Source organism: Sinocyclocheilus rhinocerous, unplaced genomic scaffold (assembly GCF_001515625.1).
Source record: "Sinocyclocheilus rhinocerous isolate Xijiao unplaced genomic scaffold, SAMN03320098_v1.1 scaffold1483, whole genome shotgun sequence".
In the NCBI taxonomy this organism is placed as follows: Eukaryota; Metazoa; Chordata; class Actinopteri; order Cypriniformes; family Cyprinidae; genus Sinocyclocheilus; species Sinocyclocheilus rhinocerous.
The window spans coordinates 42,464-69,697 of record NW_015625211.1 but is presented as its reverse complement, the minus strand read 5'-3'; the positions used below and the strand labels follow the sequence as shown (position 1 = coordinate 69,697).

At 38.2% G+C, this 27,234-nt stretch overlaps 1 protein-coding gene and 1 pseudogene across 4 annotated transcripts; one reads left to right on the top strand and one right to left on the bottom strand.

Moving 5' to 3' along the window:
- Window positions 1-430: 430 nt before the first annotated feature.
- On the top strand, window positions 431-14,218 carry tcirg1a (T cell immune regulator 1, ATPase H+ transporting V0 subunit a3a). 4 transcript variants are annotated; one of them, XM_016564973.1, is made up of 21 exons: window positions 431-625; window positions 1,627-1,749; window positions 3,313-3,391; window positions 3,591-3,739; window positions 3,838-3,933; window positions 4,011-4,072; window positions 4,802-4,928; window positions 5,008-5,090; window positions 5,171-5,264; window positions 5,787-5,999; window positions 6,183-6,333; window positions 6,453-6,592; window positions 6,906-7,063; window positions 8,604-8,694; window positions 8,780-8,898; window positions 9,006-9,219; window positions 9,320-9,427; window positions 10,583-10,672; window positions 10,833-10,953; window positions 11,192-11,363; window positions 13,829-14,218. In XM_016564973.1, exons 2-21 carry the CDS (start codon window positions 1,633-1,635, stop codon window positions 13,911-13,913), a joined length of 2,469 nt encoding a protein of 822 aa, XP_016420459.1. In that variant the 5' UTR covers window positions 431-625; window positions 1,627-1,632; the 3' UTR covers window positions 13,914-14,218. The 4 variants fall into 4 exon arrangements, with proteins under 4 accessions (XP_016420459.1, XP_016420451.1, XP_016420465.1 ...); XM_016564965.1 differs by having other exon boundaries at window positions 10,577-10,672; XM_016564979.1 differs by lacking the exon at window positions 13,829-14,218 and having other exon boundaries at window positions 10,577-10,672; window positions 10,833-11,022; window positions 11,192-11,271.
- A 769-nt stretch (window positions 14,219-14,987) lies between these two features.
- LOC107749779 (lysine-specific demethylase 2A-like) overlaps window positions 14,988-27,234 on the bottom strand; it is a 28,803-nt pseudogene continuing 16,556 nt past the window's right edge.

Here is a 27,234-nt window from a genome sequence, read left to right as displayed (position 1 = left end):
GCTCCTCCTTTTATCATCTAATATATATATTATATATTACAATTAAAAATATTAAAAATTAAAATATATTCTTTCCATTGATTTTTCCAAAATAGAAGGGGAAAAATACAGTGCCTAATGCGTTAAGAGCTAATAATGTAAATCGAAATGGTTTACTTTGATGTGGTTGGATATCTTACATTTGCCATTATGCAGATATTTTTTACTTTTTCTCTATTTTACATTTTTTTATTAATTATCTTCTCCTAATTCTATTGAAATTGTATTAAATGAGGATTGCTTCTCTCATAAATGCATTGACATTTGTCAAATCTATTAATTTCACTATTTATTTTGTTACTAGAAATTGTCAAATAAATACTTTCACCATTTAACTGGCATGATTATTTCCTATACAGGGATTGAATGCGTGTTATTCGAAGCTCTTGGCTTGTGTGCTGTTGCAGGTCTAATTCAGTGGCTGAATCACATGGCAATGACTGGAGCTGCAGTAATGAGAGGCCACGAGCTCAAAGATCTGCTGTTTACATCGCACAGCTTCAGAATGCAACCAACCATGAGATCAAATTGTGGATAAATTTTTTCCCACCACGATCACCTTGGATCTACCCATCTCTCATATACGGTAAGATCGGCATGCAGCATTTAATGCGCATTTGAATTGAATTAATTCAGAAAACATTGAACAAACTCATTGAAACATAAATTATATAAATACCGTTTATATAAACTAGGTGATTCGGAAGCAACTGAATCGCGTTTGTTCAGTTCACAGTGATGTCCCATTTATGTCGGTCGTCGGCTTTTGTTTATGTTGCTACGCCACGCTTCTGCAGTAACGGGACACTGCCGCTATTAGTAGGCTAAGTGCTCTCCGACAGACTCCATCAATTCCCATCATTTCACATTTTCATTAAATATGTAAAAAGATCACTGTAAATGCTTTTAGCATGCACTGTGCTGAAAGTCAATTAATATATCTCTCTGTATAGATTTCTGGTAAATGCGAGAAAATTATTTTGCTGCAATACTGCTGTATCATTAGTGTTAGCCTACATTTATAGGCTAATTATTGTTTATAAAGGTGTAACTGTTTTAATAAATTATCTTTCAATGCTAAAATCTTTAAGAACTTTAATTTTATAGCATTTAATGTTACATATTTATTCCCAATTAATGTCTATGTAATTCTGCTATTTTTCTTAAAGTACCGATCAGATGCCTTAGCTCAGATGAGTTTCAGATTAATCTAATTGAGATTCTGTTTCTCTTTCATGACCTTATTCATCACATGAGCATGGGTGAATCCCCTGTGAAATCTCAATTAGATTACCAACTAACCACCATCACATGCAACCGATCAGTGCACAAACCCTTATGCATCAAAATTAGAAAAAACACAAGCTATTAGATAAATATCCCCTATGCACAATAATGACCTTTAGTTTCATTATTGACACGATGTAAACAACATTAATAAGTACAAAGAAATGCAACAAATAAGCACACTTATCACTTGTCCTTCAATTTGCATGATATATGGATATTCTTATCTCTCAGTTGCTTTCATGTTTTCGTTGTACTGTTTATTGTTGTGGTCTGATATTTGAACACATTATATTTCAGGCTATCATGGGATGCCTCTTCCGAAGTGAGGAGATGTGTCTGGTCCAGCTCTTCCTCCAGGCAGGTTCAGCTTACAACTGCGTCAGTGAGCTTGGGGAGCTGGGCTTAGTCGAATTCAGAGATGTGAGTTTGATGGATACATACTGTTCAGAAGCTTGGGGTCAGTAAGATTTGTTTTGTTTTGTTTTTCAATGAATACTTTGATTCAGCAAGGACACATTAAATTGATCAAAAGTGAGAGATAAGAATTTTACGTTGTTCTAAACGCTGTTCTTTTGAACTTACTATTCATCAAAGTATCCTGAAGAGAATGTGTCACAGTTTCCACAATAATATTAAGCAGCAACTGTTTTAAACATTTATAGTAATAAGAAATGTTACATATGCACAAAATCAGCATTTAATAATGATTTCTGAAGGATCATGTGGCACTGAGGACTGGAGTAATGACGGCTAAAAATTCAACTTTGCCATCACAGGAATAAATTCATTTTTAAAAATATATTAAATAGAAATATTATATTACAGTACAATACAATATTACAGTTTTACTGTATTTAATAATAATAACAATAAAAACAGACTTGGTGAACATAAGATACTTCTTAAATATTTTGAAAAATCTTATGTCTACACAGGGCTCGACAGTGCGACCATTTCAGTCGCATTTGTATGAAGGTATTTTTGGTGCAAAACAACTGAGCGTCCGTGACAGCGGAATTTGTCGTTGTAGAGAATAGCCACACATGTGTATCAGTAAATCTGAAGTCACAGACAAAAGTTGCAAACTTGTAGATATTTTTTTCTCTTCCATAAACACAACACAACAGTTACACCTTCTTGAATCCTTCACTGCAGGTGCACAAATCCTATTCTACGAATCGTTTACCAACGTAGCTATATTTAAGCTATAAACAAATGATTTCAGAAAGAAAAAATACCCACGTACCTTTTTTGATACTTGTCGCTGTCAAGATGCTCGCAGCTCGCGATTTTTCGGGGTTGTGGCTAAAACTAGGGGGCGTGTTTCAGGCGCCCAAATGAGCTCTTCTGATTGGCCGAAATTCTCTGCTCTCTGAACAGTGCCCGCCGTTGCCTCTACAGATGCACAAATCACTTTTGCACCATTTTTCACACAGATAGGTGGTGCAAAAGGGAGAGCGTGAAACTTGTCATTTGCAAGCGAAAAATAGCAAATGGCTGCAATATAACAAAGAGTGAAAAATTTAAGGGGGTCTGAATACTTTCCGTACCCACTGTACATCAAGCCACTTTTGTGTTCTTCTGTGCCACCTCTACAGATTGGTAACTTATATTCCTTATTCTATTTGTTCTTATTCTGTCGTTTTAATAAAAAATGTTTTAAAAGCTTATAAAATATAATTTTTTAAAGAATTTGACAAAAGATGACATACTTTTAATGAAGTTAGAGGAGTCAAATATTACCTCGTAATGGGAAGGCTACTTTTTGATGACATTTTGGATTATTGATTAGAAGGTGCTCCTAAAATTTTGAACGTGCTCCTAAATTTTTTAAGTTAGGAGCACAAGTGCTCCTAAAAAGAAAACTAAGCGTCGAGCCCTGCTACAGATAAAAATGTGTGCTCATACCCTGCCATCACATTTAGTCTGTCTTGCTGTGTTTTATCCCTCTTGTTGTGTCTCTCTTGAACCCAATCCTCTCAGCTGAACCCAAATGTGAATGCCTTTCAAAGGAAGTTTGTTTCAGAAGTGAGAAGATGTGAGGAGCTGGAGAAAACCTTCAGTAAGTCTCTAAAACTAACCATTGTTTACCCTTATTATTCTGTAACCATTAAATATTCACCTTTCAATGACCAGCTACCACTACAGCAAGTATTATATAGTTATTTTAGTCACTCTCTGACACTCATCATTCGTCAAACAGTTGTATCATAATCACTGTGCACATCCTCAACATGTTTTCCTCTCCATCCATTGCGCAGAGTATCTGGAGCAAGAGATCAGCCGTTATCTCTGTCCTCCTCTGAAAGGGCCTTTACCTACAGCCACACCAATCCCATCAGCCCCACAGCCTAGAGAGCTGCTCTCCATTGAGGAGGAGAGCGAGAGACTGGCCAGAGAACTCAGAGAGGTGAGAGGAGAAAGTAGAAGTAGGCTAAATGAATATCTGCTGTTCCAGAAAGGATATCATGTAGTGCAAGTGGTGATCTTGACCCAGTTTGCATGTAGGTATCAAGGAACAGGGACAGTCTACGTAACCAGCTGACCCAGCTCAGTCAGTACAGAGGGGTCCTGAAGCAGAGCATTTTACTACCAACCTCACAGGTAAAAATCCGGCTCTTAGCATGCTTACCTTCATGTCTCTCAGATATCTACCAGTACTTCTCATAATGTTCCTCAAGGTTCCACCTCCAACTCTTGAGACCACAGCACTATTGGACAGCAGGCAAGATATGCGTTTGAGGTGAGGACAATATCCATCTAAAAGAGAATGTGATGAACATTTTAATATTCTAAAGAACTTTTTTCCATTCTGAAGTCAATCTCAGTGTATCATTTTGAATCTCATTGAAAATGATCCATGGATGTTAAAGGTTCTTCATGGAACCATCAATACAAATAAAGAACCTTTATTTTTAAGAGTGTAGTGAGAAACAGAAATGTGAATTTTATGGTGTGGTCACATTAACCATTGTTCTGTAAAATTTTCTGGGCAAAATGGGGTCATTCTAATAGAAATCTGTGCATTTGGGAATTTCACGTAAGCGCGAAAAAGTTGCCCTCGCAGATTTTGCTCATTTTCAAGTTGAATTCACCACACTGACCAATGGAGTTCTGTGTGAGCTGTGCTTTATACATCTCCAGGCTATTGACAAGAGACAATGAACCTTTTTCCCCACAGAATATCGCTGAAATATCACTAATGTAAGGACTTCTTTAGACAAAATTGTCTAAAGTCACTTTCAACTTGAACATGAACATATTCTGCGTAGGAAACTTTTTGCCCTCACCAAAACTAGCAGTCGCACAGAGTTCTATTGAAATGACTGAAATTCGCACACAAAATTTCACAGAGCAGCAGTAAGTGTGACCGCATCTTTAGGCAGTAAGTCGAAATATTATTTTCACATTTCAGTTGTGAAAAAGTATGTAACAAGACACTAATAATGCTATTGACATCTTTCCTGCACAGTTTTGTCACTGGCGTGGTCCATCCGTGGAAGGTTCCAGCATTCGAGAGGCTGCTATGGAGGGCCTGTCGTGGTTACATCATTGTAGACTTCTGGGAGATGGATGAAAAGCTGGAAGCGCCAGACACTGTAAGAGAGTTACATTAACTGAATCACATAACTCATTTTGATGAAATTGGCCATATACATATGTTTTTGTTGTTCACAGGGAGAGATGATTCAGTGGACTGTCTTTGTGATCTCTTTTTGGGGAGAACAGATTGGGCAGAAAGTGAAGAAGATCTGTGATTGGTACATTTATAGCTTAATTAAATTTAATCATAGCTTACCATAGTACACTTTCATGATATCACATATCTCTCTTTTCATAGTTTCCACACACATACCTTTGTGTATCCAGAGGGTTTGGAAGAGAGAGAAGGAATACTTCAGGGGCTGGAAAGCAGGATAGTAGACATCAAAATGGTGACTGGAATGTTCCTTTCATTATACAATGACATTCACTTTGAAATAAGACCATGCAGTGGTATCAGAAAGATTTCAGGCACTGCGGAATCACTTAAAATGTATGAATTTCATTGCATTCAACAAAAAAATAACAAGTGGTACTTCTTTAAGGAAAGACCAGAACACAGAATGTCTGCAACTCATTTTACTTTTGTAATCTGCTGTATTTCCAAGTGAGACGGGATATGTAATGAAAAAAAAAACATTATATACTATAATTCAAAAGTTTGGGGTTTGTATGTTTTAGTTATGTTTTTTCAGCAAGGACATATCGTTTTTGCTGTATTTTTGACTAAATAAATGCAGCCTTGGTAAGCACAAGATATGTCTCCCCAAAAGACCCCAAACTTTTGAACAGTAGTATATAATATTACTTTAAAAAATGTGCATTGATGAATTGTGCACAGAATATTTAGTAAATAATATAAAAAGGAAAATGAAAGAAAACATGTATTTAACTATACTCTTGTCTGTCTGCAGGTGCTGTCTCAGACGGAGCAGTATATGCAGCAGCTGCTGTCTCGCTGTGTGTGTCAGATGCCACAGTGGAAGATACGTGTGCAGAAGTGTAAAGCTGTGCAGATGGTGCTCAACCTCTGCAGCCCTTCAGTCACAGAGAAGTGTCTCATCGCAGAGGCCTGGTGCTCTGTGGCCAAACTCTCCCTGCTCCAGAGCGCTCTGATAGAAGGAACGGTGAGATATGGCTATTTAATAAACTGTTTCACACAAAATACGTCACAAAGAAGTCCAGTGTGATTACTAGAGTATAGAGGGTGAGGGCTATAAATGCAGGAAATGACTTATTTTCTCATTTACAGCAGGATTCGGAGCAGTGAATTCTGCAATCGATTGTTTTTTGTCCTTTCTGTTTCATAGAGAAAGAGTGGTAGCAGTGTGGACTCCTTCTACAACCGTCTTCCTGCACCCACATCTCCTCCAACACTCTTTAACACCAACACATTCACTTCCAGCTTCCAGAACATTGTGGATGCTTATGGTGTGGCCAGTTACAGAGAGGTTAACCCAGGTAACTCTCACACACAGTCACATGGAAGCAGGCACAAGCCATTTTAGTTTGAGATAAACAACCTACGGAAGATATGGAAACCCATCCGAGTAAATGTCTTGTGTTTGTTCCCTTCTCAGCGGTGTACACCATCATTACTTTTCCCTTCCTGTTTGCGGTGATGTTTGGAGATGTTGGTCACGGTTTACTCATGACATTGGCTGCTCTGTGGATGATTCTGGAAGAAAGAGACCCTAAGATGAGGAATAACACTAATGAGGTTTCTTTCAATTTCTACACATATCAATATTGAAAACAGCTGGGCTGCTTCAGTTTTTTTTTTCAGGAGTTCATTGATGAATATAAAGATCAAAAGAACTGCATTTATTGGAAATAGAAATCTTTTGTAAAATTGTCTTATAAATATACCTTTACTTTTGATCAATGTTATGCATTCTTTCTGAATAAAATATTTCTTAAAAATAATCATTACCCAAAACTTTTGAACAGTAGTGTATCTGTCTGTGTTCTCTGTCTCCATCACTTTCTAGAATGCACTTCAGGTTTGTACAGAATTTTATACTTTCTTTTAGATTTGGCATATGCTGTTTGGTGGGAGATATCTGATCCTTCTGATGGGGTTGTTCTCCATCTATACTGGGGCTGTTTATAATGAGTGCTTCAGTAAAGGACTCAGTCCCCTTTCTTCTGGCTGGCACCTCAAACCCATGATGCAGCACTACAACTGGAGGTACGTGCGCACTATTACATCCAAGGCAAAGATTAACCATAAGGTAGATATTAACTTAAAGGGTTAACAGTGTTCTAATGACAAGGATAGTAATGGTTTGAAATGTTCAACAGCTTTTTTTTAGAGCAAGACTATAAAGAGTTAATTCACCCAAAAATGAAAATTCAGTGATTCACCCTCATGTCATTCCAAACCCATAAGACTTTCAAATGAAGACATATTTAATGAAACCTGAGAGATTGGTCCATGCAACCAAAACTGTATTGCTTTAAAAAGTTCATAAAGGTATTAAGAGCATTAAGTCATAAAGGTCAATGTTTATATGTGAATAAAAGCCTAAATTAAATTTGTTCTTCATATAAAGTGACCATGGTTCTTCAGAAGACTTAGATTAAAGCACTCAATTAATATGAATTACTTTTACAATGTCTTTATTAACTTTTTGAAGCATCAATGTTTTGGTTGCGTAGACTTCAAAGGGAGGGACAGAAATCGAAGATGAACTAAAGTCTTATGGGTTTGGAATGGCATCATTGTCAGTAAATGATGACAAAATGTTTATTTTTGGGTGAACAATTCCTTTTGGGTATGTTTATGCAGAAATTACCTTTTAAAAATAAATCCACCTTGAAATATTCACTGGAGTGAACTGACAACCAGCCCAGCAAACTCCCCTATATCCTCCATCACTACAAAAATATGTACATCAAACCACTAGAAGCTCTAAATAAAATTGTAAATACATATTTTCTTTTCTACACAAGTGTCTCAAACAACCCTTTAGACCCTTCTGCCTAGCTACTGAATGAAACAGTCAAAGCACAGAAATTCCTTTATTCTACAGTGTTAATTCCTCCCCCTGGTTGTCAGGAAGTTCAAGACTTCCTTCCCTTTATGACATGGTCAGACAGATAAAGATCCTGCTTTCTTGGAATAAGACTGTTTAAGGTGTGGTCACATGTACTATTGTTTGACAGACAAAATGCATTTCACCCATCTAAGTGCATACACACAGCAGTGATTATTGAACACACACACACACACTGTGAACAAACATCTGGAGCAGTGGGCAGCCATTTTGCTGTGGCACCCGGGGAGCAATTGGGGGTTAGGTGGCTTGCTTAAGGGCGTAATGAGTGTGGAAGAGAGCGCCACCTACATTTCTTACTGGTCCTGACACTCAAACTCACGACCTTCGAGTACAAGTCTGACTCTTTAACCATTAGGCCATAACTGCCCCCTTATAGTAATTTTAATAGGAATCTGTGCAATTGGTAAGTGGCTAAAAATTCACCCAAACACCATGGGTTCAAGCTGGACAAGTAGATTTGCCGTGTTGACCAACAGACAGATTCTTGGTTTGAAAGTGTCTTCTGTGTGAGCTGTGCTTCATACCTCACTACACTATTGACAACAGACAGTGGAAGCTAATGTGAACGCACCTATACTCTGTAAAACTTATCCATCACTTCAGCTTGCCTGTTTGATCTCATTTTACACTCACACTCACTTATGTCTTATTTCTTCTGGGCTTGTTTAGTGATGAAACTTTGAGGAGCAACCAGTACCTCACTTTGGATCCGAACGTAACTGGAGTATTCCAGGGACCATATCTATTCGGCATTGACCCGGTAACCAGGCCTTTAAGCAAATCACCCTTGTGTCTAGCTCACTCTGAGGTTTGGATTTGACTGCATCTCATTTCCTGGTCCTTAGATCTGGAGCCTTGCCAATAACCACCTCACCTTCCTCAACTCCTATAAGATGAAGATGTCAGTCATCATCGGAGTCATCCATATGACTTTTGGAGTCTGCTTGTCTTTCTTCAACTACATGTGAGTCATAAAGTAGGATTCATTTTTGTTTACATTGATTCTCTTCATATTTCTGATCTGTTTTGTGGATTTTTAATTCCTTAATGTTAATGTTACTTTCTCCTCAGGTACTCTGGGGATGTGAGCAGCATGTTCCTGGTGTTGATTCCTGAGCTAGTGTTCATGCTGTGTCTTTTTGGCTACCTTGTCTTCATGGTGGTGTTTAAATGGATCGCGTTTGGACCTCAGGATTCAGACCGCGCTCCCAGCATCCTAATCCACTTCATTGACATGTTCGTGTTTGCTGAGAACCCAGACAACCCACCACTTTATCCAGGACAGGTGAGACATTCATTCAGTACACTGATTCTTTCAATGTTTTGGTATTGTACTATAGTTTTCTGTCATGACTAATGCATACATGTCGTCTCGCTGTCTTCAGATGATAGTGCAGAGAGTATTAGTGTGCTTGGCACTGCTGGCAGTTCCAGTGCTGTTACTGGGAAGACCACTCTTCCTGTACTTCAGGCACAGGAATAACAGGAGAACAGTAAGTAGGGGTGAAATTAGGCTGGCATCTTTGCTTAAAAATAAAAAATATTAAAAACTATTTTTTTTTAAAGTGTCTTGTGCTCACCAAGGCTGCATTTATTTGAATAAAAAGGGTTGACTCTACAGGGTAACTTTCACCATTTTGACTCGTTGGCAGGCTTTGTCTGGACAACCCCACATTCTTTCAAAATGTCCATCACAGAAGAAAATAACATCACGTGATGCTGGTCACATCATGATGTGATGAACCACTGTTTAGTTGCAAAGTGTTGTTCAGTAAGTAACACAGTGGACAGAACTTTTGTGAATTAATTATTTTCTTAATTTAATTTAAACTCAATTTTTTTTATAGCATTTAGATTTAACAAATAAATGTATTATACATAATGTTGACTTTAACATTTTTTGTTCATTATTTTGAACTTGAGACCCACTCACTTCAAACACACTGAATGAAATGTCAATGAAACTGAGTGCACAAAATATTTGTCTAAGATTATAATAAGCTCAACATTGATGAATAAATATGATTTGCAGGAATAGATTACATCTTAAAATATATAAAAATAGAAAACTGTAATAATATTTCACACTGTTATGGTTTTTGCTGTATTAATCAAATAAATGCAGCCTTGGTGAGCATAAGATGCTTCTTTCAAAAGCATCTACATAGGGGATTTACCATAAAACTATTTTTTACCTTTATATATGCAGTTATATATGCAGGTTGGTCTAGCTTAATGCATTTGCATATTCCAGAGTGACCAGGTGATGTGTTGCATGTTTAGGTAGACTTATAATCTGGTGTTCAATTAAAGTAATGTGTTTGTTACATTGATAAGATATAACGAGCGCTGGTCACTTTAAGAGTTTGGAATGAGCAATGACGTTGACGCTAATGATTTTCACGCAGTTCAGTGATGTGAGTGTTCAGTTTATGCAGTTCAATAAAGTTGACGAGAACAATAAAAAGTTAAATAAGTTCAAGTACGAGTCCTCTTTACAGACGTAACAGATGCCCTTACCAATAAAGGAATGTGGCTCTTTTAGCTGAAATGTAGAGTGTCCTTTCAGCAACTCTCCCCATTAAGCATTGCAATTTCTCCCATACTGTGTCTGGTTGAAAGGTGTTGACCCTGTTTCTCAGTTACAGGAGGAGCAGTGCCCCCTAGTCACAGACACCAGCTCTATAAATGCTCAACTAGGAGACCTAGAGGGAGCAGGAGGAGGAACAGAGGATCAGGTGAGAAAGAGAAAAGATCAAGACACATTTCACAAATAAAGCTCAGCATTAGAAGAGTCAAGAAAAAAGGTGAAAGACTAACTTTCCGGTTGAAAGCATTCATTTTTCACTCTTCCATAGCGGAGCTACTAAAATATGGTATGCTTTTTAACCTTCACAGGAGTTTGATTGCACAGAGGTTTTTATGCACCAGGCGATCCACACCGTAGAGTACTGCCTGGGCTGCATCTCTAACACCGCCTCGTACCTTCGACTTTGGGCCCTCAGCCTCGCACATGCACGTATGCAAACACTCACAAGCATCCACGAGTATTGCATGCTCACTTATCCACCTTAAATTTTTCATACAAGTGAGTTCAGCCATTTGCAACTTGAATATGTGTTTACTGCACTTTGTTATTCCTCTAGTTATTTATGTTTAGTGGCTAACGAATTGGAAGTCTCGCACATTCACAGAAAATACATCTGCATTGCAAAATAAGGTGGATGCTTAATTAGTTCTGTGTTTGTGTGCATTAGAGCTGTCCGAGGTTCTCTGGGTTATGGTGATGAGAATTTCCCTCTCGTGGCAAGGCTATGTGGGATCTGTGGTTGTGTCAGTCATCTTCTCTGTCTTCGCCATGCTCACTGTCTCTATCCTGCTGGTAATGGAGGGGCTGTCAGCCTTTCTGCATGCTCTGCGTCTGCACTGGTGAGAAAATCACATAAAAATAAACCAACTTGTGCAGTGGTTCTCAACCAGGGGCCGGGATCCACTAGGGGGCCCCAGTAAGATTTAGTTATATTATCTTAATTAAAATGATAAAAAACAACAAAGGTAAGATTTATAACATTAAACTGACATTTAATGTGTTAATAAACATACATAAACATTTTAAATACATATTTTTAGAGCCTTCAAATATGGACTTGGACAAAAGTGGGCCTTGGAGTAAAAAGGTTGAGAACCACATTGCACAGACTAGTCAGTCTGTTTGGTGACTATTTGACACATTTAATGAAATTAAATGGAGAATGCTTTTAAAATTACAATTCAGTTCCTGGATTTGAACTGAATTTGAATTGAGGTGGCAAATCGGAACTATCATTTGAATTGGATTTAAAGAAATTGAAATTCAAAGACATTCACATTACAAATACTTGCAAATTTTAACTAGAAAAAGCTGAATTTGTTAAGACGTAGTTTGTTGGCTTGACAAAAAAAAAAAAAAAAAGAGTTTAATAGGTCTTTGTAAGTTTTTATGAACCAGGGTAGAAAGCCGTTACCTGTTGAATTTCTTTGAATTGCAGTTCACCAAGTTCACTTCCTTTGGTGCTTTGTTAACTTGACTCAATGTAAATTCCAACTTAAATTTCTCCAAAAAGGAGAAAATTCTTTAGTTCTGAATCAAACCATTTCTACTCCAAAATAATACTGAATCATTTCCTCTTAATGAAAAAAGCAAACGCTTCTGTCTAGTAAAAACCATTAAGTGTAAATGCATAGTGAATACAGTATTGTAACGTTACATTATTTAGAACGCAAACAGCATTTTTATGGACCACCATAAAAATAAACAGGTGTTGCCCAGAAGCTGACAGAAAGTGTTCGCAGGTGAGAGATAACGGTTCTGCAACAATTAACAAACATGTATCTGGGAATGGAGATGCAGTATGCACACTTTTATTCTTCAAGTCCCATTGTAAGTAAACATTGCATGACAACAGGGCAGCAACACAGGAATCATAGTTATGTCATGTGAGTTTATTACATGTCATTGATTGAGGTTTATAGCAGGTGTTAACAGTGATTTAACAACTGTTAAACGGAGGACGGGGTCGAGTGGGGTTGCTATGAACCAGAAAGGTTCATTTGATAGAGACTAACCACCCCATCTCTCTTTTTGTCAATCACTGTGTCACACTCCCCTCCACACAAAACACACTTCAGCACACCCGCCATTTACCACTCTATAGGCTCCCCCCTGCCCCACCACCACAACCCTACAGGGGGGCCTTACACAGTATTTAAAAAACTTACAGTGCCAGTCAGCCAGTAAACCACAGTATCTTACTGGATTACATAGGATTTCTGCAGCTGACCTAACGAGGAGTCATTTAGAATGTCAAGACCAAACATTCTTTCTAATAGTCACTGTTTTTGTGACATCATTAAAGTTGACAAGCATCTGATTCATGGCCTTAAAGGGACAGTTCGCCCAAAAAAGAAAATTCTGTCATCATTTTCTCACCCTCATGTCGTTCCAAAGCTGTAGGAGGTTTTTTTTCTGTTAAGCACAAAATATATTTTGAAGAATGTGGGTAACCAAAGAGTTGACAGTAACCATTGACTTCCAAAATACTATGGACGTCAATGACTACTGTTATCTGCTTGGTTACTCAATTCTTCAATATATCTTATTTTGTGTTCAGCAAAAGTTAAAAATTCATAGAGGTTTGGAACAAAATGAGGGTGAGAAAGTGACAGAATTTTCATTTTTGTGCTTTTAAGGTGTCACCTTCACCATTGTATGGCCAATTTTCTCTGGCAAAATCCAGTCATTTTGATAGGAATTCACACTGCCGGTAAGTTTCCCCCAAGCAGATTTAACAACAGCTACAAGTTAAGTCTCGCAAATTCGCCACGTTGACCAACATAAGCTGCTTGGTTTGAAAGTGACTTCTGTTCTTTGTGAAACGACGATTTCGTAAATGTCACTCAACTTCATGTCACAACATGGAGGTCTTTTTTTTTTTTTTTGCTCCTCACTGTATTATTGAAGCGTTTCTAATTTAAAGCTCTGTGTCTACACTCCTCTTCAACAGGGAGCAGTAAATCCAGTCAGATACAGTAGCTTCAAATTAGGGCCCCCTGCAGGGCTATGGAGTCATAACAGCAAGTGCTGTATAGTGTGTTGTGTGTGACATGGTGATTTACAAAAGGGCGACGGGGTGGTTAGTTTCTCTAATCTACACCAAATGTGTAGTTTTAAGTGTAGTAGTTTACATTACATTAGTTGATATTCATTGAAATATACACTATGAAGCTGATCTATGAAGAATCAATTGCCAGTAGAGCGGATTTTGGCACCTTTACTGAATTTTTGAGGAGTGTGTGAAACTTAGTCTTGATGAAGAGTTTAATTAATTTGAATTTATTTTTCCCATTTGATGCAGGGTGGAGTTTCAGAACAAATTCTACAGCGGATCTGGATACAAGTTCAACCCCTTTTCCTTTGCATCAATTCAGCATCTAGAGTAAATGTAAATATTCTCTGTAAAAATGTTTTTATACTTCATTTTAAAGTGTTAACCCCTGGTAGAAAGGATGATTCATTAGAGGGACTGTTCACCCTGAAATGAAAATTCTGTCATTAACTCATCCTCATGTTGTTCCAGACTTGTGTGACTTGGTTCTGTGTAAAACAAAATGAGATGTTTTGAAGAGAAGGTCCTCGCTGCAGAGCCAATGGACCGAGTGATGTCCAGCTCCCCTATAGGCGGAGATTAAAGGCCCAAGCACAGAGATCTTAATACCGAGCATAATGTATGAATTACAAAAATGCAGAATACTAATAAAGGCTTTTGTAACTTGGAACTTGAGAATATTTGTTTTCTTTATGATCAGTTCTTCACAACCAGCAGGTTTTAGTATTGTTTTTTTTTTTTTTTTGGTCTAAATGCAAATTAAATCTTTCTAGCCCATTTATCATCTTCTTGTAAGGATTAAGGAAGGTCAGACAAATGCACTCTTACCTGAAAGGTGGTATCGATTCATTTAGGAGGTTTGTATACAGGAAAAATTAGTTAATATTTAAATTCTGCACAAAAAAAACTGAAACTTAAAACAGAGCCATTAGGTACTCTTAACCATTAAATGACTGATATTGTATGATTATTTTAAATAGGTGTTTTCAATGCAATGCATGTCTGTCAGAAGCATAAATGTAAATTATTGGCATCAAAATGGATTGAACAGATTATCTGTTTGAATGAAATGTTAGTATTCAAATAATCACACAGAATGGAGTAAATGTGTTCATAAAAATAGAGATTGTGTATTTTGAGATTCTGGATTTTTGACTTTCATGAGCTGTAAGCTCTAATCATCAAAATAAAATTAAAAAAAAATTTGAAATGTTTTACTTTACATGTAATGAATCTAGAATATATGAAAGTTTCATTTTTTTGAAATGTTACAAAACTTTTTCACGATATTCAAATTTTTTGAGATGCGCCTGTATACACACACTATATACATATACATATACATACATATATATATACATATACATATATACATACATATACATACATATACATATACATATATATATATATATATTGTGGCAAGAAAATCTGACCTTTTGTACAAAGGAGGTCCCATGGTCAATGTGACAAATTTACATAATTACTAAACTAGAAATATTTGTATTTAACAACATAAATGAACAATTTACCCTTTTCCAGGAAGAAAATATCAGATTCTCAACATGGTTTCAGACTTTTGGGCCTCCCTGTAGATCAGCTACCTTGCACTCTGGCCATTAAAACCCCATTTCAGTTGACCAATATTACTACTATTGTGGCTCTACTTCTATCCTGCAAACCTGGATGCAGGTTTGGAAAAAAAAAAAAAGATAATCTCTGTATGGAATCATTAAAATTAGGTTTGTGTACAGTCATAAAATCACTAAATATTCATGAATTCTGTGCTAAAAGGCAATATATGACAAATAGGTCTAAGTGAAGTCAAACACATTGTTTGCTTTCCACTTTTTATTTTTCTGCTTTTCATGAAAAACAAAACAAAAAAACGAACATTTGTTTAAAAAGTCCTCAGAAAAGAATTGCTATTGTGTTGCTACAAGTTGCACTTAAATTATAGCTTTTCAAGGGTAAATGAATAATTGAGCCTTAACTGTGAGCAACCCTCTAAGTTTAGACAGGACAGGAGAATGCAGGTGAATCACCCATTTGAGATGACAGAAGCAGAAGAACAAAACATCAGACGAAAGAAAACAAAGAAAGAGTGGTTTTTGTTAGGTGCGAGCGAGTAAAAACTTTGTGTCGTGTGTTAAATGTCTACAAACATCCAGGCAGCAGAACCTTCAGAAAGGTTGAACGACCAAAATCTGCGTTCAGACATAAAGTCACTAAGAAAGCATGAGTGAACGATCTGGATCGGTATGCTGAAGTCTTTATGATTCAGATTCATCCTGTTTTTCCACTATATTCTTTGATCAAGTTGTGGCAGTTGAGAACTATCAGGACGTGCCATGTCTGTCATTTTCTTTCTCCTTGCTTCAATTTGCTGCAACGCCAGAGGCCACACCTGGACCGAATCTCTTGACCAAATTCCACCTGGGCTGGACTGTGAAGTTCAGTTTCAAGCATATCAGCAAAATCCTCTGAAGGAGTCACTCTGGATTAGGCTGAATGCCCAGAGAAGAAGAAAAAGCCACACACTGGATGCGTCTGCATCAGTCTCATGGGTTGTGGGAATAAAATCCTTTACCACTTTACTTGAAGACAGCGCTGAAAATAACCTCTCCTGTCAGCCTGTTTTTACCCTTCTTCTAGAACAGCAGGCCATATCCTTCCATCCGTCTCTTTTCTTCAGCCTCATCCTCCCATTGAGGCCAGATGAGCCTGCATTGAGTGGGATGGAGCACTCGTGAGCTCGCTAAGCAGAGCTGTGCGGAGACTGTGTGTGTATGTATATGTGTGTGTGTTTGTGTGTGCATGTTATGATATTCTCTGAATGAGTTTGTCCTCGGTCAGGCAGAATACGGTGCAGTAGGACAGGTCAGAGATGAAGTTTTCACAGCCGTGGCGAGTCACGTTCCTACAGCCCCGCAGATCCAACAGAGCCAGAGCCGTTAGTCGCTTCATATAGGACAGACAAGCATCTGTCAACTTACTACAACCTAGAGAGAGAGAGAGAGAGAGAGAGAGAGAGAAAAGGTGAAACCACCAACTGCGAGTTAAATTCAGCATTACATCACTTGCACCCCAATGGATCCACTGCAGTGAATGGGTGCCGTCAGAATGAGAGTCCAAACAGCTGATAAAAACATCACAATAATTGTTTGCAAGAAACAAATCCATCTAAATGTTTTTTTTACTTCAAACTGTTGTTTCCAGCTAAAATCCCTCGATCCATAATACTGCTTTCTGCAGTGAAAAGTCCTCTTGCCTGAATCAGGAGAGAAATATGCACAGTTTACAAGCAAAAACAGTTCTAATCAAATATGTCTGTGGGTTTTGATGCGAGAGGACAAAAGGGGATGGACTTTTCCTTTGGAAGAAGGAATGGATTATGGACTTATTATGGATTTCGGCCAGGAGCAATAATTTAAAGATAAAATGCCTTAATGATGGATTTGTTTATTACAAACTCAGCTTTTCACTTCACAATCTGTTAACTGATAGCTTGGATTACTTGTGGATTATTGTGATGTTTTTAATCAGCTGTTTGGACTTTGACGGCACCCATTCACTGCAGAGGATCCATTGTAGGGCTGGACGATATGGCCAAAATTGATATCACGATATATTTCTTAATTTCGGTCGATACGATATAATTCCGATATCGATATGAACACTATTTATCTGAAATAGAAATCTTTTGTAACATTATAAATGCCTTTATCATCACTTTTGATCAATTTTAAGCATCCTTGCTAAATAAAAGTATTAATTTCTATAATTTCTTTCCCAAAAAAATAATAAAAATTATACTGAATGGAATAGTGTATAATGTTACAAAAGCTTTTTATTTCAGATAAATGCTGATCTTTGGATCTTTCTATTCATCAAAGAATCCTGAAAAAAAAATTTACTCAACTGTTTTAAATATTGATAATCAGCAAATCAGCATATTAGAATGATTTCTGAAGGATCATGTGACACTGAAGACTGGAGTAATGATGCTGAAAATTTACCTATGTATGATCACAGGAATAAATTACATTTTAAAATCTATTCAAATAGAAAGCAATTTTAAATAGTAAAAATATTTCAACATTTTACTGTTTTTGCTGTGCTTTGGATCAAATAAATGCAGCCTTGGTGAGCAGAAGAGAATTCTTAAAAAAAAAAAAACCTTAAAAATCTTACTGTTCAAAAACTTTTGACTGGTAGTGTAGGCTGATTATTCTTATAGATTGAAACAAATGTGCTTCAGCCAGAAAAAAAGGGTATGAAAAGTGCTCCGAGTCGCTGCAGAAAACAAAAAAATTGAACAACAAAAACTGGAAATGTTGCTGGAGACGGGCTTATTTAAAATGAAAACTCATGCTCTGCTAGCAGGAGGCGCTTTTAGAGTGATAGAACTAGCGGTTTCTCCAGTAATGGCTGTAATCAAAGCAGCTCCGCTCATGAATGCTACTTTTATCAGATCAAATGAAAATGCCATCTAAACTTTTCTGAAGACAGTCGGTTCCCTTCACAGATACATTTATATAAAACACCCGCGACATTTTTTGATTTTGAAACGTGCAGTGCTCATGTTTATTCAACGAAGTCAAACGGCACAAATAAATCAATGTATGGGAAACTGGTAATGTATATCGAAATATCGGAAATGTGTTTAAAAATCATATCACCGTTATTGAAAAAAATTATATCGCGATACATATTGATATTGAATTATTGTCCAGCCCTAATCCATTGGTGAGTAAGTGATGTAATGATCATGCAATATCTCTAAATCTGTTCTGATGAAGAACTCATTTACATCTCCGATGCCCTGAGGATGAGCAAATTGTCATCAAATTGAAATTTTTGGGTAAACTATTTGTTTAAGCCAAACAAAGTTAATACCATATATCCATATAGAACAAACAAAAATCTATATATTGTGCTTTAAGGGGTGGTTGACAGTATTGGCTACAAGTTTGTTTTGTGATTCGGCCCGAATCAGTTTTCTAAAGTGTTTTTGAAAAATCACTTACTTTGCCTTTAAACTGCCAGAATTATAAAAGATGATATCTCCCGTTTGCATCGAACTTTCAGCGCTGCAACTTCGCAGATATTGTTTACGCTCAAACAGCAACATAACACACTAACATTAAAAAAGTGAAATCGCAATCAACCACCCCTTTAATTAAATTCTTATTATTTCCTTCTTGTGACAGGGAGAAGCTAGAAAGTTTCATGTTCAATTAAATGCCAGATACAGTTTATGAAAACAAAATACCAATAATTTCCAAGAGAACAAGAGATTTTATGCATAATGTCGAACTTTTAAGTATAAACAAGCCCGAAATATACAGGGACTCTTATTTTGAAATAAATATGCTTAATTACTTCCAGCTGCTCATTCAAAAATATGCGCTCTTACAACCATCTACAATATATTACAATATTAAAACCATGAAGTAAACATTGTCATAATTCATCAATAGTAGATCATAAGCTATTGCTACCAGTGACTGCAACATGCAACAGTGACAAGTTTTTACATTGCAACTTGCAGCACTCATATTTATTTAACTGAAACTAAATAAAATACTTAAGATTTTATAACCTTCAATTTGATCTGGAACTGAATTTAAGACATTAATATTTTGGTCACACTTTAGTTTGGGGACCAATTCTCAATATTAACAATGATTTTAGCCTCAAACTCCTAATTTGCTGCTTATTAATAGTAAGTAGTTGCTAAATTTAGGTTTGGAGTAGGATTAAAGGATCTAAAAAATGGTCAAGCAGATTGAGGCATTAATATGTGCTTTATAAGTACTAATAAACAGCCAATATGCTAGTAATATGTATGCTACGAAGCAACGAGTTAAAAGTGAGAATTGGTCCCTAAACTAAAGTGTTACCAAGATTTTGTGTTTGCAGCACTAGTCGTGTTTTCTTGGGCACCACAAGGATAACCTGAACACAATGTGGGCAGAACATATAGGTATTTTCAGAAGGTGGATGGTACCTGAAAGATTGAGCTGTCTGAGTGTGTTGCGAGTGTTGCAGCTGGTAGCGGTGAGCAGGTTGATGGACTGGTCTGTGAGCCCCTGGCAGTGGGACAAATCTAACCGGTGCAGTGAAGGCATATGTCTGACGATCATCTTCAGGGTGGAGTCATTCACATCCAAACCAGCCAAGCGCAGAGTAAGCAAACCTCTCAGCCGACTGCGACTTTCACTGCCTGTGTGACAAAAGAAAGCAGAGGTGAAAGAGGAGAGTGAATTTTTTTTATAGTGAAAACACTAAACACACAGTCTCATTAATAAGGATTATGAGTCTCACTTGGCTGCACAATGTCTTTTATTTGTGAATCTTTGACACCCACGGCCCAGCTCAGGTCAAGGGTTCGCAAACCCGGACAGCTCTGTGTACTTAACGCTGACACGCATAGTGACGAGCAACCTGACATTATTAGATCTTTCAAACCTGGGGGAAAAAAAAAAAAAAAAAAGAGAGAACGGGAGAGTATTGTAGTCTCGACTGTGATGCATGTTTTATTTTTAAGCAATTTCATTTGAGTTAAGACTGTTAGGATCTATAAAAGGCTGAGATTTGGGTAAACTGTACTTGGGAGGTGATGAATGAGCCAGGCAATCTGTTTCTTTGATACTGGTGTCCAGGAGAGGTCAAGTGTCACAGGTTGTCGTTTTATGATGGCTGACAGAGCCTGAGGACTGAGTGCCCGACATCGACTCAGATCTATCTGTGTCCAGAAGCGCTTATCACAACACCTTCAAGCAGGAGAGACACAAAACAATTACTCGGAGAAGAAAAAAAAAAATTTGACTGAATGATCAAGATCATTAACGATCACAACTAAGAACCAAGACAACTATGCTTTTAAAATGGTGTACTACTGTAAAAGTAAAAAAAACTGTAAAAATACCATCATCCTTTTAATTACTTAATTTTAATTAATTAATTAGGTTAGTTACCTATGCAAATTAGTCTTTTATCATATATTCTGTTTTTGTCGACCCCAACATAGGGGTGTGTGATATATATCGTCTACGATAATATTGTAATTGTTGTTTAAACAATATGCAATTTGTGATTATTTTTGCGTATATCGCAAAAACCAAACAAAACCTCACCCAGAGAGTGCAGGCATACACTAGATGTAGTTTAGACTACTGATAGGGGTGGGAATCACCAGAGGCCCCACGATACGATATTATCACGATACTTGTGTCACGATACAATTTTTTTTGTAAATATATTTGTACAAAAAAGTTGTGCAGACCCTTCAGCAATTGGGGCATTTGAAAGTAAATTACTGTTAAATTTAATATAAATAAAACAGTCTTACATTAAAAGAAAAAATGTTACATTTAAATTAAACATAACATGTACTCTTAAAGTAAACTGTGCTACAACAGGTATACTATGCACTGCTGTGCTCTTAAGAGTATTTTACTTTCATTTATTCCATGGTCTGTTGGAATTCTTGATTCTGATTGGCTGGCAGGTATGCATTAAAACCGTTTAATGCACAGGTAGTTCCAAGTCAGTTTAATCACCGTTCTATATTAATGCGACGCTGCTTTAATTGACACACACAAACGCGCACGCGCGCACACACAGAGATTGGAGATCTTAATCATTTATCTCTAGTGTGAAAAGGCCTTTCGTCTGATAAAAACGAACAAACAGGAAATTAAAGGAAACATCCTAGCTTGTTAAAAAGGAACTTTTGAGGCTCTAACTGTAACTACTACACTTACCACTTGTACCAAGCCTTGCAGACTCTCATACACGCAGCCAAATCTGTCCGACCCAAGTAACAGAACACAGACATCCAAATGTCCTTTTCACAGCCACGCTCGTTTCCTACGTCACGGAATGAGGGATGAGAGAGGAGGGAAGGAGGAGAAGAAGTGGTGATTGCTGGAGGAGGTGGAGGAGAAACAGAGGATCGAGAAGACATAGAGGACGGTGACGCCGTCTCTCTCTCTCGACCGTCCTGGTTGGAGCTCCGCCTCGTGTGGCGGCCGGATGTGTGCACGCTTTTGGACTGAGAGAGGCCATTTCCGGCTGGTGTCAAGGTGCTGTTCCTGAGTCGGGTCCTGGGTAGCGTTTTGCGCTGGATAAAACCAGGACCGCTAGGTGTTCGGGGAGACATAGCCGCCTCCAGTTTGGGTACAATGGAGCCGGGGTCCCGTTTGGCCTTTGGAGGACGCTGGAGGGTCACAGTCAGGTAGGAATCGCTCAGCAGGTCATCGTTCAAGTCTGAGACTAGTAAGACGGGTGGGTCAGGATCAGAGTCTGATTGGTTCTCTCCATCCTCATCATCTTCATCTTCCTCTCCTCCATCATCTAAGTCTTCCATCTCATCGTCCTCTCCTTCAAAGTCCTGTTCCTCACCGTCTTCCTCATCATCATCATCCTCGTCGTCGTCATCATCGTCGTCGCCACCTCTCCGCCTCCGTCTCCTTGAACGATGCTCCTTATCGGACCGGCCAAGATGTCTCTCTTCATCACTGTCATCCTCATCATCCTCCTCATCATCGTCGTCGTCGTCATCTTCATCATCATCGTCGTCTTCAGTTTCATAGCGCCGTCGTCTCATGTGGGATCCTCCTCTTAACCTCACCCGACCCCCTCTCTCCCCTCTTGCCCCAAGTCCCCGCCTCATTTTCAGCGAACCTGTTGCCAAGCTGCCTCCCCCTCGATGCGCTCGATGCGAGGAGCCCGCCTCGCCTACCAGCTCCATACCCTCGGCGGGACGAAGAGACCCCGCCTCGGACAGATGACATCTTGCCACTGTCATCATCACTGCCCGAATCATCATCGTGTTCCATCCCATGACGCCGATAGATCTTAGCCACGCGAGGATCAAGAGATGAAGACTTGCGTTTCTGTAAGAGAGAAAAGAGAAAAAATAAGAAAAAAGGCACACTAAACCCACCTCTTCACAATCTTTAAAGGGGACATCGGATGCCCATTTTCCACAAGTTGGTACGATTCTTTAGGGTCTTCATGAAATGTCTGTAACACTCTTTGCTTAAAATTCATCAATGGTCATGTAAAACTACACCCTTTTTACCTTGTTAAAAACAGCAACCCATTTTGGTGCAGGTCTCTTTAAATGATAATGAGCTACTGCTCACCCCACCCCTCTCTTCTATGGGCTGGGTGTATTGGGATGTCTACACAAGACATGTGAAGTGCCGTATTTGACTCCGTATATGGCTCAGAGGTGGTCTTATTTAAATAGCTAGCTATCTATGTAGAAACTGCCTGCAGATTGAAAAACTCAGACAGCCCATAACAAACTGGCTGCATGTTTTCTTTTCAGCTTTTCTCAGCTGGCAGACATGCCAGGAACCGAACTAAATGCAAAAAAAAGCTAACAAAAGAGAATTTCATCTGATGTCCCCTTTAAACAAATCAATGAACGTATGCAGAATTTTCAAATCCGATTTGAGCTTTGGGTGTGTTGAAATATCTGATCTTTTGCAGCTAGACCATCTGCCCACCACTGCCCCACAGGATGTATTATATTATATTATATTCTACATTAATTTTCTATTTTACTTGTTTATTCACACGTCTTGATAGTTTATCTAGTATATTCTATTCGTTATTATATTATTTTAATGAGCACAAGCTATGAATTACCAATACTTTCGCACTAAAACATTAATCTTTAAACATTCTATACAATGGGTAGTTATAACAAAACACAACTCGGCTATTTCAGACATAATTCATCATTATTACATATTTATTTGGGTTAATTAGCCCTAGAAAAATCTACCAAGTTTTCCCCTTCAGAAGTGTTGGTGGTTATTTAATTTGTGTGGATATAGTCAAACATTCAGTATTCATTCATTTTATCATGGTGAATCAACAGACCTTATCTCTGACCAATATGACAAGTTCTGTGTGTCTGCCACTAGGGGGGTTAAATGCAACAAATTTTGAATGTCAAAGACAGTGAAAAGGCAGATGCCTTTCCAACAATTTTATGATAAAGAATCAAAAACAAAAAAAAACAACAACATTCAGAAACAGGGCCTAAAACTTTGATAAACCAGCCAATACTTTTTTTTTATAAATCTAAATTTATCACAGCAAAAGTCTGCTGTGGAAATGTATCTACTTGCTGTCACAAACTAGGTCAGAACAAAATGATTATAAATTTTGCTTTATCAGAAAATCTTTCAAGCACTGATAAACACAATCTTCCAAAAAAAAAAAAAGATACGTACATGTGTTTTACCACCTTCCAATTTTAGCTGCAAAACAGAATAACATGCTGTGGTTAATATGAACTTCAATAAACAGTGATGAACACATCAGGATCACTGAATGGAAACACACAAGCTGCGAGAACAAAGCCGATTCTGAAACCCTCAGTCAGTCAAAGCAGTGGGGCACAATGATGATGAACAGGGCAGGGTGGGCCAAAGAGAGAGAGCGAGAGAAGACACACATGGAAAAAGATGGGGGGGGAGGATTTACTGCAAGAGGTAGAGAGAGCAGAGAAGGGAAAACACAATAAAGGCTAAGCGGAGCAGCTGTGCATGCGGCAGCAGTAGTGTGAGGAAGGCGGAGCCTCTCACCCGCTTCCTGAGCCGCTGCTCAGGGGCTGCGGCTCGTTTCTGGAGCGACCCATATGAGAGAGAAGTGGGGGGCCGCCCGACCCTGTGCCATGCCCCACCCTCGCCCCCTCGCCCCCCTGACCCATCCTGTGCTGTGATGTCATCACCGCTACCTGACGACTGGCAGAAAGGAAAACAAGCATTACTGTTACACACGCAGATCGGAGTGTGTACATCACAGTAAGCTCTCGGCATGCTTCTTTCTACATGGTGTGAATGAGTGTGTATGTATGCAGGCCTGCAAAAGCTAGTAGCATTAGAACAAACACTCAAAGCCTGAATGCGTGTTCAAACAAGAGGGGGAGAAACCCTCTTTAAAACTGTGGGTGCGCGGGTGAATGTTTGTGCTTGTAAAAATGTGTTTTACCTCAGAATCTGTGTCTTTGCCCATAACACATTTTGGACACTCCCAGCAGCTCGGTAGGTCATTGTTTACCACTCCCTCACCAGATGTCTACACAGACAGAGAGGACATTAGATCATTACAACAGTCAAACTATTTTCTGTACAGGAGAAAACGTTATGGATTGGCATTGTACTCATGTCAATAAGAACAAATAAAGCTGCCCATCCCACAAAGTATAGCAAATGAAAACGAAATTAGCAACGACAATAAAACTTAAAACTATTAAATCTTTTAGTTTAAGTACACTAAGAGTATACTAAAAATAAACATTACCATTCAAAAGTTTTTTTTAAAGGGGTCATATGATGCGATTTCAATTTTTCCTTTCTCTTTGAAGTGTTACAAGCTCTTGGTGCATAAAGATCTGTAAAGTTGCAAAGACTAAAGTCTCAAATCCAAAGAGATATTCTTTATAAAAGTTAAGAGTCAGCCACGCCTACCTAAAACGGCTCGTTCTAACACGCCCCCACATATCTACGTCACGATGTGGGAAGATTTGCATAACGCCGCCCAAATGTTCACGCAAAGAAAAGGCGTAACTTTTATTATCGCTGTAGAATTGTTGTTGCCGCTGCCACGTCGTGAAGGCGCTGTGTGTTTCGTTGTGAAAGTGAAACTACTTTGTTTGGCCTTCCAAAAGAGGACACAACTAGAAATCAGTGGTTAAAGGTCCCTTGAGCCAATCACAACGCATTGGATAGCTGGCCAATCAGAGCACACCTCGCTTTTTCAGACCGATGAGCTTTGTAAAAATAGACGCGTTTCAGAAAGGTGGGGCATAGAGGAGAAACAATAATGTACAGTATGTGGAAAATAATGTGTTTTTTTAACCTTAAACCGCATAAACACATTTCATTACACCAAATACACAAAATAATGTTCTTTTTAGCAACATCACATGACCCCTTTAAAGAATTGAATACTTTTATTCAGCAAGGACGCATTCAATTGTAAATAATATTACAAAAACCTCTATTTCAAATAAAGTCTGTTCTTTTGAATGTTCCATTTATCAAATTTCCACGTTTACCCATTAAAATCTGAAGCTGCACAACTGTTTTCAACATTGAAAATAGAAATTTTTGTTGAGCACTATATCAGTGCTTTTTCAGACTGATGAGCTTTGTAAAAATCGACGCGTTTCAGAAGGCGGGGCATACAGGAGAAACAATAATGTACAGTATGTGGAAAATAATGTGTTTTTTTAACTTTAAACCGCATAAACACATTTCATTACACCAAATACACAAAATAATGTTCTTTTTAGCAGCATCATATGACCCCTTTAAAATATTTAAGTATCCAAGATGTATCCAAGGTAACATCAACTGCTCTGATTGGAGGATCTCTCTTTAAGACTCTGAGATGTGTTGTTCTTCACTAGAAATTTGGCATTTAAACTGGTCAAATCTCTTCAAAAGCTTGGGTAGGTCTGTCCCTGAAGTGCTTAAACATTACTAAGGATTCTTGCTATATTAATGCATTTCTCGATGGAGAACATGAATAAGATTTTTACTTCTGAAAGCCAATTGTTACGCTCTGTTGTGTTGAAAATGCTTTTCTGAAGTCCACACTTTGCAAAGCCTCTAGTCACAATGCTCAAAGATGAATGAACCTGCATAAAGCATTTTGAGACATCTATTGAATTGCTGTCTGAAGTAATAATGCTTGTACCTTCAAACAAATAGGATGTGTAATCTGAGCACAGTTGGAGCACTCCATGAGCTCTTCACCAGTGTCCTGGTTGCCTTCACCACAGATCTCACATACAGCAGAGAGTGGCAGACCAGGCTATTGAGAGAACACAGAAAGACAAAGCGATATTAATCAATAAATGCAAACAAAGAAAGGCTGCATTTTAAGTAAAATGCACAATGTGAAGACACTCACAGCGAGACACTGGCGCAGCACACAGGTCTGTTTGAGTTTGCCAGGGCCACCGAATTTCTTCATGTCTCTGCAGAAGTTGCAGTCGCCACATTCTGTGCGCAGACATGCCTCGCAGCGTTTACAGCGCACGCGGCGCCGTCGTAGGACCGACATATTAGAGGCTGGTTTCACTGGTCGAGGAATAACGGGTGTGGTTGCCAGCTTGGGACGAATAACAGGTGGAGGGGGAGGAGGGGGCTGGTACCAGGGGGGCTTGGGAGAGGGACAAAGAGAAATCAGATGCAAGTTGTGTGGTGGGTTTAGGAGAGAATACTCAAAAGTGCAAATTTTAGGGTGTTTTATCCATCAGGTCACCTTTTGAAAGCAGTTAAGTTAAGCTTCATTTGTTTAATTCACATATTTAGACAGTCACAATTGTCAGTGCAGCAAAGAAAATGTTCCAGTCATATTTTGCTCACAATAAAATCAAAAGGAAGACAAAAAAGGGATATTTTGGTTGCACCACCAATTAGGGCTGCACGATTAATCGAATGCGATTGTCATGCGCATTTTGATAGTAATGCCGGTTCTGTAATCAGCAGGAAATCATCATCACGTGCTTTCAGATGGAGCAGAATTTACTACACATAGCCGTAGTTCATTGACAAGTTACGCAAAAAAATAAATAAATATTCGCAGACGATTTTATTGCACGATTATGAAAT

Coding starts and splice junctions, on each gene's coding strand:
- tcirg1a (XM_016564965.1), top strand. CDS start 1,633: ATGGGATGCCTCTTCCGAAGTGAGGAGATGTGTCTGGTCCAGCTCTTC. Junction 4,929..5,007: donor AGCTGGAAGCGCCAGACACT/GTAAGAGAGTTA, acceptor TGTTGTTCACAG/GGAGAGATGATTCAGTGGAC. Junction 7,064..8,603: donor ATGCAGCACTACAACTGGAG/GTACGTGCGCAC, acceptor GGGCTTGTTTAG/TGATGAAACTTTGAGGAGCA.